At 34.9% G+C, this 15,093-nt stretch overlaps 2 protein-coding genes across 3 annotated transcripts; both read right to left on the bottom strand.

Moving 5' to 3' along the window:
* Positions 1-600: 600 nt before the first annotated feature.
* LOC102627452 (quinolinate synthase, chloroplastic) lies at positions 601-5,960 on the bottom strand. Of its 2 annotated transcripts, none has more exons than XM_006476840.4 (7): positions 5,027-5,960; positions 3,063-3,347; positions 2,740-2,958; positions 2,387-2,566; positions 1,740-2,249; positions 1,160-1,321; positions 601-1,073 (listed from the first exon to the last, which is right to left on the bottom strand). In XM_006476840.4, the coding sequence occupies exons 1-7, from the start codon at positions 5,780-5,782 to the stop codon at positions 987-989; spliced, it is 2,199 nt and encodes a 732-aa protein (XP_006476903.2). In that variant the 5' UTR covers positions 5,783-5,960; the 3' UTR covers positions 601-986. The 2 variants fall into 2 exon arrangements, with proteins under 2 accessions (XP_006476903.2, XP_006476904.2); XM_006476841.4 differs by having other exon boundaries at positions 601-1,070; positions 5,027-5,957.
* Positions 5,961-12,807: 6,847 nt separating this feature from the next.
* LOC102607148 (cytochrome P450 71A1-like) lies at positions 12,808-14,763 on the bottom strand. Its single transcript, XM_006477487.3, has 2 exons — positions 13,757-14,763; positions 12,808-13,463 (listed from the first exon to the last, which is right to left on the bottom strand). Exons 1-2 carry the CDS (start codon positions 14,678-14,680, stop codon positions 12,852-12,854), a joined length of 1,536 nt encoding a protein of 511 aa, XP_006477550.2. The 5' UTR covers positions 14,681-14,763; the 3' UTR covers positions 12,808-12,851.
* Positions 14,764-15,093: the final 330 nt, after the last annotated feature.

Consider the following 15,093-nt stretch of genomic DNA (forward strand, 5'->3'; position numbering starts at 1 on the left):
ATTTTAGCTAAATATAGCCTTATATAAGGTTATAAATATTAATTATTATGTTGTAATTGTAAATTAAGTTTAATCATATTTGGAGTTTATAAATTAACTTAAAATTTATAAGTTCAATCATATTTTAAGTTTATAAATTAATTTAAACTTTTTACACATTTAATTTAGGTTATAATGTCAAATTCGTATGCACGGAAATTAAATTCATGTGAGAATTTTCATGTTGGCGAAGAGAATAGAAATCATATCATTCAAGAGGCCAAAGCCCAAAGGGGTCCAAGAAGTTGATGGAGTTGAAAAGACATCCCGTGATGATGATGAAGTACAACAAAATAGTAATAAAAAAAAATAAGGCATGCAAGAACCTTCTTACGTTTGAGAATACTTCACCAAGGTAATCATTAATGGTGAATTGAAGGCAAAATGTAATCATTGCTGAGCTAAGTTCATAGCATCTAGTAACGATGGAACCTCACATTTGGATATACAATTGAGGGCATTTTCAAAATAATAAATTTTTATTGAAATTTGTAAAATCCACGTCCCTTGTCCATTAACAAATCCCAAAACAAAGCATGTTAAGTAATGGGAGAAAGAGAATGGTGGAATGACTTATGACAGTTGGATTTACGTCAATTTTAGAAATATTTTTCTCCCAAGAGGCAACAGCAATCAATCATATCTGATAAGTAAGGATTCTATTCTGAAAATGTTCATTGCCCTAATGCCACAGACACTGTGCCGGAATGTATACTAATATTTATCTACAGAGACAGTTTCAATGAAAAATAAAGTAAAATGAAATTGCACCTTTATTCCATCTCCTTTAAGCTTCGCCAAAGTCGGAGATAGAGAGAAGCTGTGAAAAAGTACAAAATCTACAACACAGTTCTATCATAAAAACGATTCATCAGAGAATCGCTCTGCTCTCAAATTAACCTGCTCGGTCCCAGGCTTGCAGATAAATTAATCACCATCAAATGTGCTCAACTTAGTGACATTGACTTGCAATTTCCGCTGTGTGGATGAATTACCTGATTGACGAGCTTCTCTGGCAGTTCTTTCTTGGCCTGCTAAACAAAGTTGAATCAATGACTCCAAACGGTTGCAGTGATATTAAATATTTGAGGGCATGTTGATTTTCTGAAAAATATTTAACCTGGAAATGTCTCATGTGTAATATTGGCTCACACCCAACATCTGCAATTGATTTTCCTTGCAGGGTCTGCAATTTGAATCTTTCGGCTTCATAAGCCTTAAGGTTATTTTTCCCATGAGGCAGTTGGTGGCAGACTTTTAATAACGATGAAAGAGAATTCATCTGTCAGGTTCACAGTAAATAAATCAGAAGCCTACTTCAAGCACATATTGAAGAAATTATATTAGCAATGCTGAATAACTGGCACATTTGCCCATCAGCGAGTCACTTCACAAGCCCAATGGAATCAAAATCTATAATGACAAAATGTCAAATTTCATTTTCAGTCCAATTTCACTAGCATAAGACAACATCCAGCTGAGATCTAATTTCCAAAACGACTACTTTGACAAGAAGAAATTTAACTGATTTTCTTTGCAATAAACAATTTCAGATAGTGGATACAACATTTTAGCTTGTCTATATTGGCACTTGCAGGAGTTTGAAGCATGCAGTGGAACATAAGAGAGATTGATTAAACAATAGTAAATAAATGTGAAATATATGCAGACAATCTAATAAATGCGAAGATAGAATTCACCTTCATGTATGGACAGGAAGCACAGCCACCATTTGTAGAACACCCCTCCCCACTAGCTACTCCAGGTATAACAGGTAGTGCGACGTCGCCCAGTGTAACAGATTTTAGGTTTGAAGATGAACTTATAGATGATTTTGTCATTGAGTCGGAAGAAACTGGAAAGACAATTTCAACATTAATTTTTGAATTCCCAGAAGACTTTGCAGAACCTAACAAATTGCAAACTGCTGCAACAATTGAAGTCAACATCCCTGATTCTGTTCCCAACACAAACTGGAGATGGTCATCGACATCTCTATCCAGCGCCTCTTGAACTCTCTCTTTTATGAAATCTAATATATTTTTAGTGGAACCCACTACCCCCATTCCTCTTTTCTTTGCTTCCATTGCCAAAGAGAACATCTCTCCAGGGACTTCAAGATGTGCAGTTAAAAATGCATCACAGTACATTTCATTGATCTTCTCCACGACTTCATGACCAAAAAGGTGATGCACAATACATGTCCCATCCTGATGAAAAAAATGAGGTATGTGTAATGTGTAATGGAAAGCTAGATCACCTCATCAACAAGTTAACCACCAAAGAATGCCATTCAAACAAGCTCTCAATATCTTTGTTCCTCAAGGACCAAAAAGAGACATTCTACCTGATAATAGTGCAGGCGAGGAAGCAATGACTTAATTGAGTCTTTGTTGTGTTTTGGATGGATCTCAGCAATCTCTTCATCGCTCATCATAGCTATTTGCTGGAATAACTCTGTAATATTTGCACCCATGTAGGAATCTGGCCCGTACCATATGTTTAGATCTGGAATCTGCGCAAAAGCCTGCAGGGAAAAGAGAAAGTTACTACTTGAGCTGAAAGCAGATAAAGTTACTGCTACTGCTGAAGGCATGTTCCTAGAAAAGTTCAATACCAGATATCACTAGAAACATTTAATGAGAGCATCGAATATGCAGGCAATAAACAAAAGAATGAAAAAATCATTGTACTACCAACCTGCAAAATAGTTTGCACAACATTAGAAGAAGTGCAGGTAATTGTAGGCACGAGTTCATGGGCATAAGCTTTTGTCTCGAGTGAAGTATTTATGTAGATAACATGCAAGGAAGGAGGATTTGTAGAAGCCGCCTCAAGATAATTCATATAAGCAGGAGTAGCGGCAGCATCTGCCAGCGAACAACCAATGCGTTCACCTGACATCCTATAAACACCAACCTGCATAGAATACCATCAAGAAACAAAAATCATGAATTGCTCAAGTGCAAGTGTAACCTATACAAACAGAAAGTTAATGCTTGTAAGAAAGTGCACACACATACATCTTGAAAGCCAGCCTGATCAAGGATTGCACGCACGTTTTCTGACATAAAATCTACACCCAAAACAGTTATGAATTGACATCCAGCTTTAGCCATCTTGACAGCTGTATCGGCCATGACTAATGAATCAGATATATATATGTGAGGCCAATACTTCTGTGCAGCAGTTAAGACACCTTGCACTTCAGGGTCCATGTAAAAATGCGCAACAATACCAATTTTCTTCTCCTTCAGCACATCGACAAGTTCTTCAACCTTAGACTCGTCTGGGAACAAATATCTTGCCTGCAACCAAACTAGAGTGAAAACTTAGGATTTTAATACAGCTGCAAAATTGATTGGTTAAAGCAATTGTAAAAAGACCTTAACACTTAGAATTGATTAAGAATATAATCTGGCCACCTAAGAAAGGCACAACGTCATTAACATGAATGAAGATTCTCCATCATAATATAGTGTAGTGCACATAGCAAAGAAGAACTACAACAGGGACAGAAAGGGCCCATGTTTACCTAGAAAATAGATATTACCATGAATGAAGATATTCCTTCATCATTAAGGGAGACTTCATATATCGTCAGTACATATGCAATTGAAAGCATATTGTTATCTGCAATGCAGATATTGAATAAAATCTTACAGGAAAAAAAAATCATCTGTAGTTTTATGTCTCCGTTAAAATCTTTTAAGCACTAAAACATACAGACAGGAAGATGAAAGCAGTACTCTTGGAGTCATTCCATGGGAATAATCAATATGAATCATATACATAAACTCTAGTTAAATTGAACTAAGGAAATTAAAAAATCCAATTAAACTGATAAAAATGAAAGATAATTTCAGAAAATCAAAAGTTATCCTGAAACTGCAAAATCAACATGAATTTTCAGAACAACAGTGGTGCTGTGGTGAGATGGCTGTAGTTTGGAAGCTGAGATGATTTTATCCCATAGCAATAGATAAAATACCTGTACTATCCTATAATTTATCGAAAATACAATTCATTTTCTAATTTTTAATTTATAATAAATAATTTAAATTTCATTACAACAAAATGAAAAAAAAAAACCAACAGTGACCGTCGCGGGCCAAAGTTACCAGAAAAAGTAAAATCTACCCAATAATTACCACAAGCACCTTTAGAATCCTTTTGTTGTGATCTATCCAACGGTGCAATTACCGGCACTAAAAAATATCGTAGACAGAGCAATCAGTGCCAAAAGCCACGGCTTAACCGTGACGTCGCCATTAAATGGCGGAGATTTACAATTCACCACCACCTTCAGACGGTAGTCGTGGAAGGCTCTTTCAGATTCTTTGGGTGGCGATAACACTGTCTCCAATGGCTTTTCGACTCTGTAATTGCATTGTTGAATAGATCATGGAAAACAGAATCCAAAGGTATCCAATTTGCCGTCTTTGAGGTCATCGCCGGTGACTCTTGTTGACCGGAAGTTTGCCGGCGGCCAAATATATTATAATTATTTAATCATTGATTTAATATAATTTAGCAAATTAAATAATAACTATTAATTTAAATAATTTTAACACAAATTCTTTTTAAAGACTTTTACACCACAGCTGATGGTGTTTACCAAACACCCTCGGTTTTTATCTTCACAGCAGATGTAGCTTAAAAGCTAATTCACCTCAATCCCAAATAGCTCTGAGATCACTGGGAACACAACTAAGTGAAGTTCAAGTTTTCTTCTTTATAATAACCTAAGAAACACAACACCGTAGAAGCGCAATTAACAGGGGCTCCAACTGCCTCGGACACAAACATGACTATTCAACTAAGCAACATCACATGTAGAGGAATCGAATTAATCATCGGCTCTTGAAGTTAATGTTTTGTAGGTAATAAACAAAAGAACAGATTCCTATAACCATATTCACAATTACAACAAATAAAAACGCAGCAATCAACATAGATTGAACTTGAAAAGAAACAAATCACAAACCTGTGCTTCGGCATAGCTGCCCTTAGCCTGAAGGCCATCCTTAGTTACAATCAAAGAAGGAAAAGGCTCAAAAGGCTTCTGCCCTTGTCTCTCAGCCACCAAAGCCTTAGTCCTCTTCTGCATACTAACAAACACATTATGCCACGTGTTGACCCTCGACCTCTCCCTACCAACCAAACTCACATTCAAAGCAGCCAAATCCTCCGTCTTGACTCTCAACACCTCCTCCGGCGCCGCCCCATCAAAAACGGAAACCAAGCAGTAACAAAACCCCCTCGTAATCTCGGAATCACTATCAGCTCTAAAGCGCATCTTGTTATCTTGATCCAAAGTGGCTTCGAGCCAGACCCGGGCCGTGCAGCCCATGACCCGGTTAGAGTCGACCCGTGACGAGTCCGGAAGACGAGGGAGAAGCGTTGAGTAATGAAGGAGACGGTTGAGTCGGTCAAGCTGTTCGGGTAGAGACTGAAACTCGGAGATTAGTTGATGAAGCTTACATGGTAACAGATCAGTGGTTTCGGTGACAGCAGAGTAAGAGAAAGATGAAGGAAGGGGGTTTTGGGAAGTGGGTCCTGAGGATTGTAAGGATATGAGCGGTTTGGAGAAAAAACGCGCGGCGCTGCGTGGGTTGAAAAAGGGTTTTTTGGAGTTAAAGTTAGGGTTTTTGTTTTTGGAGATGAGAAAAGGTGAACCGGCTAAGAAAGAAGAGGAGGAAACAGAAGCAGATTTCATGGCGAGACTTACAGCGGAGTCCATTTCCGTTCCGAGAGGGAGAGAGTTGAAGTGAAAGCGTGGCCTTGAACTTCGAGCGCGGGCTACTGATGGTTGGTTGGCCTTGGAAGTGAACGAGGAGAGAAAGCTGGGCCGTTTGTTAAATAAAGGGCGTAGAACGACACAGAAAGTAGAGCCGTTTATCAAAAATAAAACGCGCGAAAATGCATATTGGAGAGTAATAATTAACGGTGCCGATATTCTTACAACACTTTGTACAAAACTTTGCACAAAACGGTGCGTTTTGTACAAAGTATAAAACCCACTTTTTACTGCACAGTTTAACAACACGCACACACAGACACATAAGGGGAACAAAACTCAGCGTCTCTCTCTCCCATCTTCTTTCTTCCTCACGAAACCTCACCAAACAGCTCAGATCTTTCTCTCTCATTCCCACGCCAGAAACAGTCTCATCTCCGTTCTCCCTTGTCGCGTAAATGATGAAAAAAATGTGCTATAAATGAGGGAGACGCATAAATTATAGCATAAGCTCAATGTTTAAGGGCTGTAATTTTTTTAAAAATTCTTTTCAAATAATGGTAAATATAATTTATTCAACAGAGTAAAATAATTTGAGAGAACAAACTAAATTTTCTAGGTATTTCATCAAACAATCAAATCATAACATGAAAGGTTGAAATAAACATGATTCCCAAAGGCATCGGGTTTTGCATAATTTGATTCTAATTTACAACACTCAAGCAAAAGACCACCACCATCCATAAAAATTAATAAAATATGATAATATTACAATACATAGGCGCTAGGGTGCGTACCTCAAGGGCGCAGTAATTACATTCCGTTTGTCATTGGAGTAGAGTTGTTATACTTTAAAAGTTACAGTACTAAAGTGTTTGATAAATACTGACTGCTGTAGTTTAGAATCTATGTTGAAATAATTCTTCACTTGTATCATGAAAAATCTGTTATATGTTTAATAATTTTATCAAAATTATTAATTAAAAAATATATATTTATTATAAATTATTAATTTTTATTTTATAGTAATAATTTTTTTTACAATAATTATAACTTAAAAATCACGCGACCTCAATTTTAAATATGACTTAATAATAATAATAATAATAACAATAAATTTCTGTTTTTATTCCAAAATGATGGACTTGGAGGGCAAATGATTGGCCTGTCTTGTTGGGTATTCTCCCAGAGAGGACAAGAGTTTTATTTATTATAATTAGGTTCCGTGGAGGGGGCGGGGCTACGTGCTGCCTGGGATGGACTTGGGGGAAAATTCAGTTTCATCTGCCTGGGTTGGCCTTGGAAGTGAACGAGGAGAGAAAGCTGGGCCGTTTGTTAAATAAAGGGCGTAGAACGACACAGAAAGTAGAGCCGTTTATCAAAAATAAAACGCGCGAAAATGCATATTGGAGAGTAATAATTAACGGTGCCGATATTCTTACAACACTTTGTACAAAACTTTGCACAAAACGGTGCGTTTTGTACAAAGTATAAAACCCACTTTTTACTGCACAGTTTAACAACACGCACACACAGACACATAAGGGGAACAAAACTCAGCGTCTCTCTCTCCCATCTTCTTTCTTCCTCATGAAACCTCACCAAACAGCTCAGATCTTTCTCTCTCATTCCCACGCCAGAAACAGTCTCATCTCCGTTCTCCCTTGTCGCGTAAATGATGAAAAAAATGTGCTATAAATGAGGGAGACGCATAAATTATAGCATAAGCTCAATGTTTAAGGGCTGTAATTTTTTTAAAAATTCTTTTCAAATAATGGTAAAATGAAATAATTAATCTAAGTATAAAAAAATAACTAATAGAAAGCGGAGAATTTTTGACTCGGTGAATGCCGTTGCCCACTGTTGATCTGATTCTTTGCCGCATCTTCCAATGGATTATTAATTTATTATTCGGGAATGGAGTTGGTTTAAAATATAATACAAATTGTATTATAACTTTTATTTATAAAAACGTAATCTATCTCAAAAATAATTTTAACATAATCAGACCTTTATTATTTTTTTATGATCATTAATCACATGAGGTTGATATTTCACCACAAAAACTTTCGGTTGACCTACTTGACGGGTCAGCAACTCAGTATGTTAGACTTTTCATGCTTTTTCGTTCTCATATGCCTTTTCTTCTAATTTCATGAGCACTTCTAATTTCTTGTGCATCTTCAATTATTTAAGATATTCGAGGCAAAATGTGACAATTTCATGCTATTTATGGATCAAAATATAAAAAATTGTTGATATTCGTTCCCATATTCTTCTAATTTTATGTGTATCTTTAGAGTGATATACACGTACACGTAATAAAGATTTTTTTTTTTTATATATATAGATATCTAAAATGCATTGTTTTTCTTCATGTTCATTCATAATTTTTAAAATGTGATACTTGACTCTTCGTTATATATCACCAGTCCTACTAATTATTTTTATGCTAATAACTATTTTATCCTTTTTTTGAAATTATTTAAAAAGATAAATAGTTTTTAAATGCACCCACACGATAATTTTTATTAATATTTAATTTAGTTAATCTAATTTCTTAAAACTTAATTTCTTTTAACTTTTTAAATCAAATATTGTATGCTCTACTTTTACAATTATGAAAGAAATTAATTTACGATATTCAATAGCAGATGATAAAGAAGTATCCAATCTTCTTTTATAGTTATGGCAACAATGAATAAAATATTTAAAAAGAAATAGACAAACTATAGTGATTACGAGAGTTTTTTTTTTTTAAATAGATTTTACAAGTTGTGTTTGGTGGATGGTAGGAAAAAAAATAAAATTATAATAAGAGTAAGTTCGGAATTTGGTGAGGTATGTTGATAATAAAAATTAATTTAAAATTTTTAATAAAGTTAACTAAAAAATAGGGATTGATGAAATATAATAAGGGGTCAAATATCACCACTATAACTTTTATTAGTTTGGCCTAACTCTTTTCCATGCAAAAGATTTCATTCTTTTTTATGTAAAGTATAAAAATCCTTTGCCCATGTTACATGGACTTTTTTGCATAATTTTTTTTTTGCCTTTTTTAAATGATTGTATGAGAAATTTATGTTAAAATACAATAAAAGTGTAATACCCGAAACTTTACTTTTGAAAAAAAAGAAATTATCATAGGAGAAGGACTCTTACGTGTAGAAATTTTATTTTCTTATTAATAAGGATTATTAAATCCATAATTAGGATCCATGGGTAATTTTAGAAAAGATTTACTCTTTCCAAAGTTAATAGGGTTTCTTAAGATTTCTTATAAATTTATACTTTTTCCCTCTCCCATAACCCTAAATCCACAACCTTTTTTTTTGTTACTGATGCTCGTTACTCTTTCGCTCATACCTTAGGATTCAAACTTTGGCTTAGGGAAAAGAGAGTCTTAACAGTTCGTAAGTTTTACTTTCTCTATGCTCTATTTGATTTCCTATCATTGTGCTCTATTTAGGGTTTTAATTGGCACGATTTTAGATTGTTATAGACCATTATGCATGATTTAGGATGTGTTTAAGTTGTGTTTAGTGCGCTAATTTATTGGTGAGTCATGTTAGTTAATCCCTGATACAATAAACACACTGAACATTTCTAGACATAATGAATATCCCAAAAGAAAACATATATTTTGTGGATGATTTTTAAGAAAAACCTTATCTTTCTGTAAACTAGACATGCAGGGCTTATTAAATAAATTTTGTTTCATAAGATTTGGTTTTATTTTTTATTTTTATATGGATTTTTGAATCTGACATTGTTGCACTGGAAAAATGAGATTCTATCATCAGGACCTCATTCACAAAATTATTTGTAAAGCCAAATGAACTTGAAAATTTTTGAAATTTTAAACAAATGTTAATATATGTGTCTAGTATTTCCAGTTTTGATTTCATAATTTTTTTATCTATGTATAATTTTATAAGAATCTCGGAATCTATATTGTCCAGTTAAGGCACTATGAGACAATTTCAAATTTGTCAAAAAATAAATAGTTTTGAAAATGTTTTTGGTGTCGGATACTCTTGAAAAGATTTGTGAGAGATACATATGGATGTCCAAAGTAGTTCTGTAAAATATTGTGTCATTTTGATTTTTTGATTAAGTTTTAAATTTTAAGAATGAAACTTGTACGGGTATGAATTAGAAAAGTAGGGTTTTGAGATAAGTTATTAATAGTTATATCTTGTATTTATTAAAGGTGTTGAAGGGTTTGAGGCTGTTAGAGACTTAGAAGTGTGTTTAGATTATTTCTTTTATCGAGATAAGTAATTTCATTTCTAATATACTGGAAATGTATAATTATTTTGATCTATCATAAGTACATATGTTTTTATAGTTCTTTGAAAATTATTTGATTTTCATAACGAAATTAGTTAATATTTTCACATCTGATTTTTTTTTTTATGGTTTTAAATATATAATTTATTTTGCTAAGTGATTTTTTAACGAAATTATCTATAGAATATTATAATAGAATTTGTTTTGCAAGCCTAATTCATTATTATAATCTTTTATGAGTTTGTTTAGAATGTTTTGATCATTTATATAATAGAAATTTAGTTATGATTGTTCGGGGGTCACCTTTTAAGACTATTTGGCGGCCACCTTTCGAGGACTAGAGTGCCTCGAAGTGCCACTTATAGTACAAAGTGCCATGTGCAAGTCATTACACATAAAAAATGAATTTAAATATTTTGGCTCATTATCCTTAGTTATTTTGATTCTGATTTTAATTGTATTATACGATATATATGTTCTGGACCAATATTGGATTTTTGTTCTGAATGTGCACACGATATTTTGATTCTGATTTTGCTTTTGGTTGGGTCACCGGGAGTTTAGGTGACACTATGTGACATAAGCTAACCTTTTGTTTTCTGTGTATGTGTTATACTATTTCCTTTCATGATTAATTATGATTATAATATTTTGAATCACTTACAAAATTAAGTCCTCCTATTACAATATGTCATTTTATTTATTATTTCTAAGATATGTTTGATAAAAAAGGCTTGCAATATTTTTAGTACTCGATAACCGTAATGTGTTGGGAGTGGTTTTACTTACTGAGTTGATAACTCACCCCTCGTCATTATTTTTTGCAGATTAAATACCTTGTTGAGAGGTGTGCTTATCTTTAGAGCTAAAGATTCATTTACTTTTGCTAGTTGAATAAGAGAAAGATAAACTCGTGTTTTCTTTACGTTTGTTTTATGAACTTGTAATGGGAGAGTTTTGAGACTTTTGTTATATTTATGTCTTCGAGAGAAAATATTCAGTATTAGACATATGGATTCGTGAATTTATTTGAATGAAATTTGATATATTTCAATTTGAGATTTTTGCGTAAGAATTTTGATTTGTGAGTGGCCTCCTTTACCACATGCTCCGCACACTTTAGATTTAGGGTGTTAAAATTATGGTATCAGAGCCCTAGGTTTGAGATTTTGTAGACTTTATTTTAGGCTAGTTTTGTCTAAGCACAATATTAAATCAATGGTATTGTTTACCATAAGGTTGTCGGAGAGAGTAGATCTCTAAAGCAAGGAGTAATCATCTATACTAGGAATTTGATTTAAAACCTTTTGACCTTTTGCTGACTTATAACTACATGCTAACTACTTTCATAGAGGATTCCTAGTATCAACATATCATCAATTGCTTATTTGCTCTTGTTGACAACCTACAAGAGTAAATTGATGCCAATTTCGAAACAAATTTACAGTACATATTGGCAAAAGATGGCATTATATTTATAGCTTTAAATAATGATAAACCAAAATCTCGTGTCATCTTTTGTTCAATATTTATGAATCCAAAATGGACTCTAGTGTTTGGTTGTATACTTGATTGATCGAAAACTGATTAACAAATAAATAATGCTGGACCTTTAGTCACTAAAACCTGAATGACCGAAATTATATATTTAAAACAACGAGGAAGGCCTGGCCAGAAAGTTACATTTAAACAAAAGCAAGCAATATGCAATAAATGATAGATCAGGCCATTTATTTGATTCGTTACAAATGATAAGATAGATAGATATATTACAAGAAATGATGCCGTCCCTACAAATGAAGCTGCAACAAATGGAACACGGGGCAACCTATTATTATCAAAGAACAGACTCAAAAATCAGATAACTTACAGATCAAGCAGGCATTACTGGTACAAGCCGAAGGGGTATTTTCTTGCGAAGTACAAGGACAAAAACATCGCTCATATCCAGGTCCTTACATCTTGCATCATCTGGCAATTTCCAATCAAACCAGCATAGGAGATTTGGCAACACATATGCACTCTCTACAGTTGCAAATGAAATCCCAGGCAACCCCTTTTCCCATCTCCAAATGGAATGTACTGGTTATGCTAGCCTTGCAAATCTCTCCCGGATAAACTCTTCAGAATTGTTCCAGAATTTGGGATCCCTTTGAACTGCCCAGGAATTCATAAAGATTTCTGTATTCGGAGGAATGCCATAACCTTTCAGTTTAGTGTTGCTCGAGTAATCATAACTGGAAAACGTAACCTCAGAGTCTCTTTGACAATCCACTTTAAGTTTTCCGTTTGATTAACGTCGGCCTCATCTATTGTGTTGTTTCTCCCACCACTCTTCTTACCTCGTCTTGAGCTCTTTTCATGGGAAGGGGATTGAATAGAGTTAGTTTGGTCAAATCTTGCCCCATTGTTGCAACAAAGTCAATGGATCCATCCTGTAAGAGCTTTAGTTCAATTTCTTCTCAAAGGAATTGATATGGAAGCTCAACAAATTCCTATAAGATAAAACCAATTAGTATTACTGTCAGAAATGTTGAATAGAAACATTTAGCAAATATTAAGCCCACACCACTTTTTTTTTCTTAATGTGTGTGTATTCTTAGGTTCTCGAAGTCTATCAATCTTTATTTATATAAGCAAATAACTTAAAAATGGCCTGCAGAGGAAACTGATTATGTAGATATTTTTGTGCTTACTTCAATTATGTATTTAGTATTATTTTGTTCAAATTAACCAAGTCATAGAATTCCGTTATTATTTAAGGCCTTGTAATGGCTCAAGCAGAGTACATAACTGGTACAAGATAAAGCGGAATTTTCTTAAAGACAGTGAGCCCAAAAGTTTCAGTCATGTCCAAGTCTTCCCCAACTGTATCACCAGGCAACTTCCAATCAAACCAGTACAAAAGATTAGCAACCACACCTTCAGCACTTGTAACCCCAAACAATGTCCCAGGGCAACCCCTCCTTCCAGCACCAAATGGAATATAATGGAAGTCTTCACCCATGAAATTAACAGGATTATTATAAAATCTCTCTGGGATAAACTCTTCGGGATTATCCCATAATTTGGGGTCCCTCTGAATTGCCCAGGCATTTGCAAACACTCTTGTTTTTGCAGGAATTTCATATCCTCCCATTTTAACACTCGAAGAAGTTTCTCGGTGAACCAAAAGTGGAGCTGGTGCATGTAGCCTCAGAGATTCTTTGATGACACACTTCAAGTACTCCATTTGATTTATATCGCTTGCTTCTACCTTCAATTTCTTCCCCACCACTCTTCTTAGCTCTTCTTGGGCCTTCTTCATCGTACTCGGATGCTTCACAAGCTCTGCCATTGCCCATTCCATTGTTGTTGAAGTAGAATCAGTTCCTCCGACGAACATATCCTGCAAAAAGTAAATTAAAATGCACTGCTAGAACCAAGATTCTTGTTCAATCAAATGTGGCCAGAATGAAAAGAATACAAACTTATTTGACCAATCAAAATTATATAGTTTAAGAGGTGGTCTAAAGGTAAGATCATTTGGAATGTGCTAACTTTTAATTTGTACCCTTATCTTATCATTATTTTTTTCTATTACATATGGGGTACACCCCCATCCTCATCCACCCACCAACATGAGTCCGCCCCTCTGTGTGTGTGTGTGTGTGTGTGTATGAATTAGAGGGAGAATGAGACCAGTAAAATTGCTTTGAGATTCTCTTGAGAGAGCTCGTGCTTCGTGGTCGCGTCCTTCTGAACTTGAAGGAGAATATCAACAAAGTCTTTGGCCACTGATTTGTCATCCGGACGCTCTAAATTCCTGTGCTCTGCTATAACGTCATCAAAAAAGGCATCTAATGATCTGAATGTTGCTTTCACGCACGGTATCAACCCAGTAAGATGATCCATCCAGCCCAGAGCAGGAAACACATCACCGAAGCTAAAAGCTTGCAATTGGGTCGTCAGTCTTCTCGATATCGTCCCAAACTTGCTTTCCTCGTTGGCCTTTTTACCGAAAACACATCGACCAACCGTATCATTTGTGACGGTGAGCAACATCTCGCTTAGATTGACAGAAGCTCCTTTCAAAGAAGCACGTCGAAGCTTATTGATCATGTCCGCAGTTTCCTCGTCCCTTACAAATTGAAAATACTGCACTCTTTGGGGACTCAAAAGCTCATGAACCCCAATCCGCCTAATTTCTCTCCAATATTCTCCGTAGGGAGAAAAAGCAATGTCTATGCATCCATAGAGAAAGATATCTGCTGCTGTAGTTTTGGGTCGATTTGAGAAAATGATATCATGTGTCTTCATCATTTCTTTCGCCATATCTGCTGATGACACTATGACCGTTGGAGTTTGACCCCAATGGATGAGCATTAAGGGGCCATATTTCTTTGAGAGAGCTCGAAGAGAGCGATGAGGAAGATTGCCTAGCTGGTGAAGGTTTCCAATTATTGGTAATTTTGGTGGGCATGGTGGCAAATTATGGTTGCCACCTTTGATGAACTTGAACAGAATCAGTAAGAAGAGAAGAAGGAGAGACAAAGGAACGGGCTTCAACAGTGTGGTAAAGTGCAGCTCTTGCACTAGTTGCACCAACAATGTTACAAAAGCCATTTTCACTTGAGGTTATACACACCTAACTACTCGCCCTGCCCGTTGGGTCTTTTATGAGCAAATACCGGAATGCAAGTGTTGAAAATCATCTGCTATAATATATATACAACTAAGAAATAATTATTTTCAGTTAAAATATAACTACAATTTGGTGGAATACTAATACAGCACAATAAACTATATCTTGCATAACCATAATTGGAATGACTTACTGAACTTGGCTAGATATTATTTCAATGTGATAAAAGTGCAATATAATTAATAGTGCTTGGTGCATGAACCACCATTAATTATGTTGGATAACGTTCCATTTCAGTAAGCGAATAATACTAAGAATAAAAATTCTACTTCTATAGATTAATGTAGCATGTGTCAAGTGAGCACATCGCCCGTGGCTGAACAATGATTTTGGT

Source organism: Citrus sinensis, chromosome 3 (genome assembly GCF_022201045.2).
Source record: "Citrus sinensis cultivar Valencia sweet orange chromosome 3, DVS_A1.0, whole genome shotgun sequence".
In the NCBI taxonomy this organism is placed as follows: domain Eukaryota; kingdom Viridiplantae; phylum Streptophyta; class Magnoliopsida; order Sapindales; family Rutaceae; genus Citrus; species Citrus sinensis.

Excerpts from the sequence above, each read along its gene's own strand:
- LOC102627452 (XM_006476840.4), bottom strand. The coding sequence starts at position 5,782 with ATGGACTCCGCTGTAAGTCTCGCCATGAAATCTGCTTCTGTTTCCTCC. Across the intron at positions 2,250-2,386 it reads CTCGCCTGCACTATTATCAG|GATGGGACATGTATTGTGCA; the intron begins GTAGAATGTCTC and ends TTTTTTCATCAG. Across the intron at positions 1,074-1,159 it reads TACACATGAGACATTTCCAG|CAGGCCAAGAAAGAACTGCC; the intron begins GTTAAATATTTT and ends AACTTTGTTTAG.
- LOC102607148 (XM_006477487.3), bottom strand. The coding sequence starts at position 14,680 with ATGGCTTTTGTAACATTGTTGGTGCAACTAGTGCAAGAGCTGCACTTT. Across the intron at positions 13,464-13,756 it reads ATCTCAAAGCAATTTTACTG|GATATGTTCGTCGGAGGAAC; the intron begins GTCTCATTCTCC and ends TACTTTTTGCAG.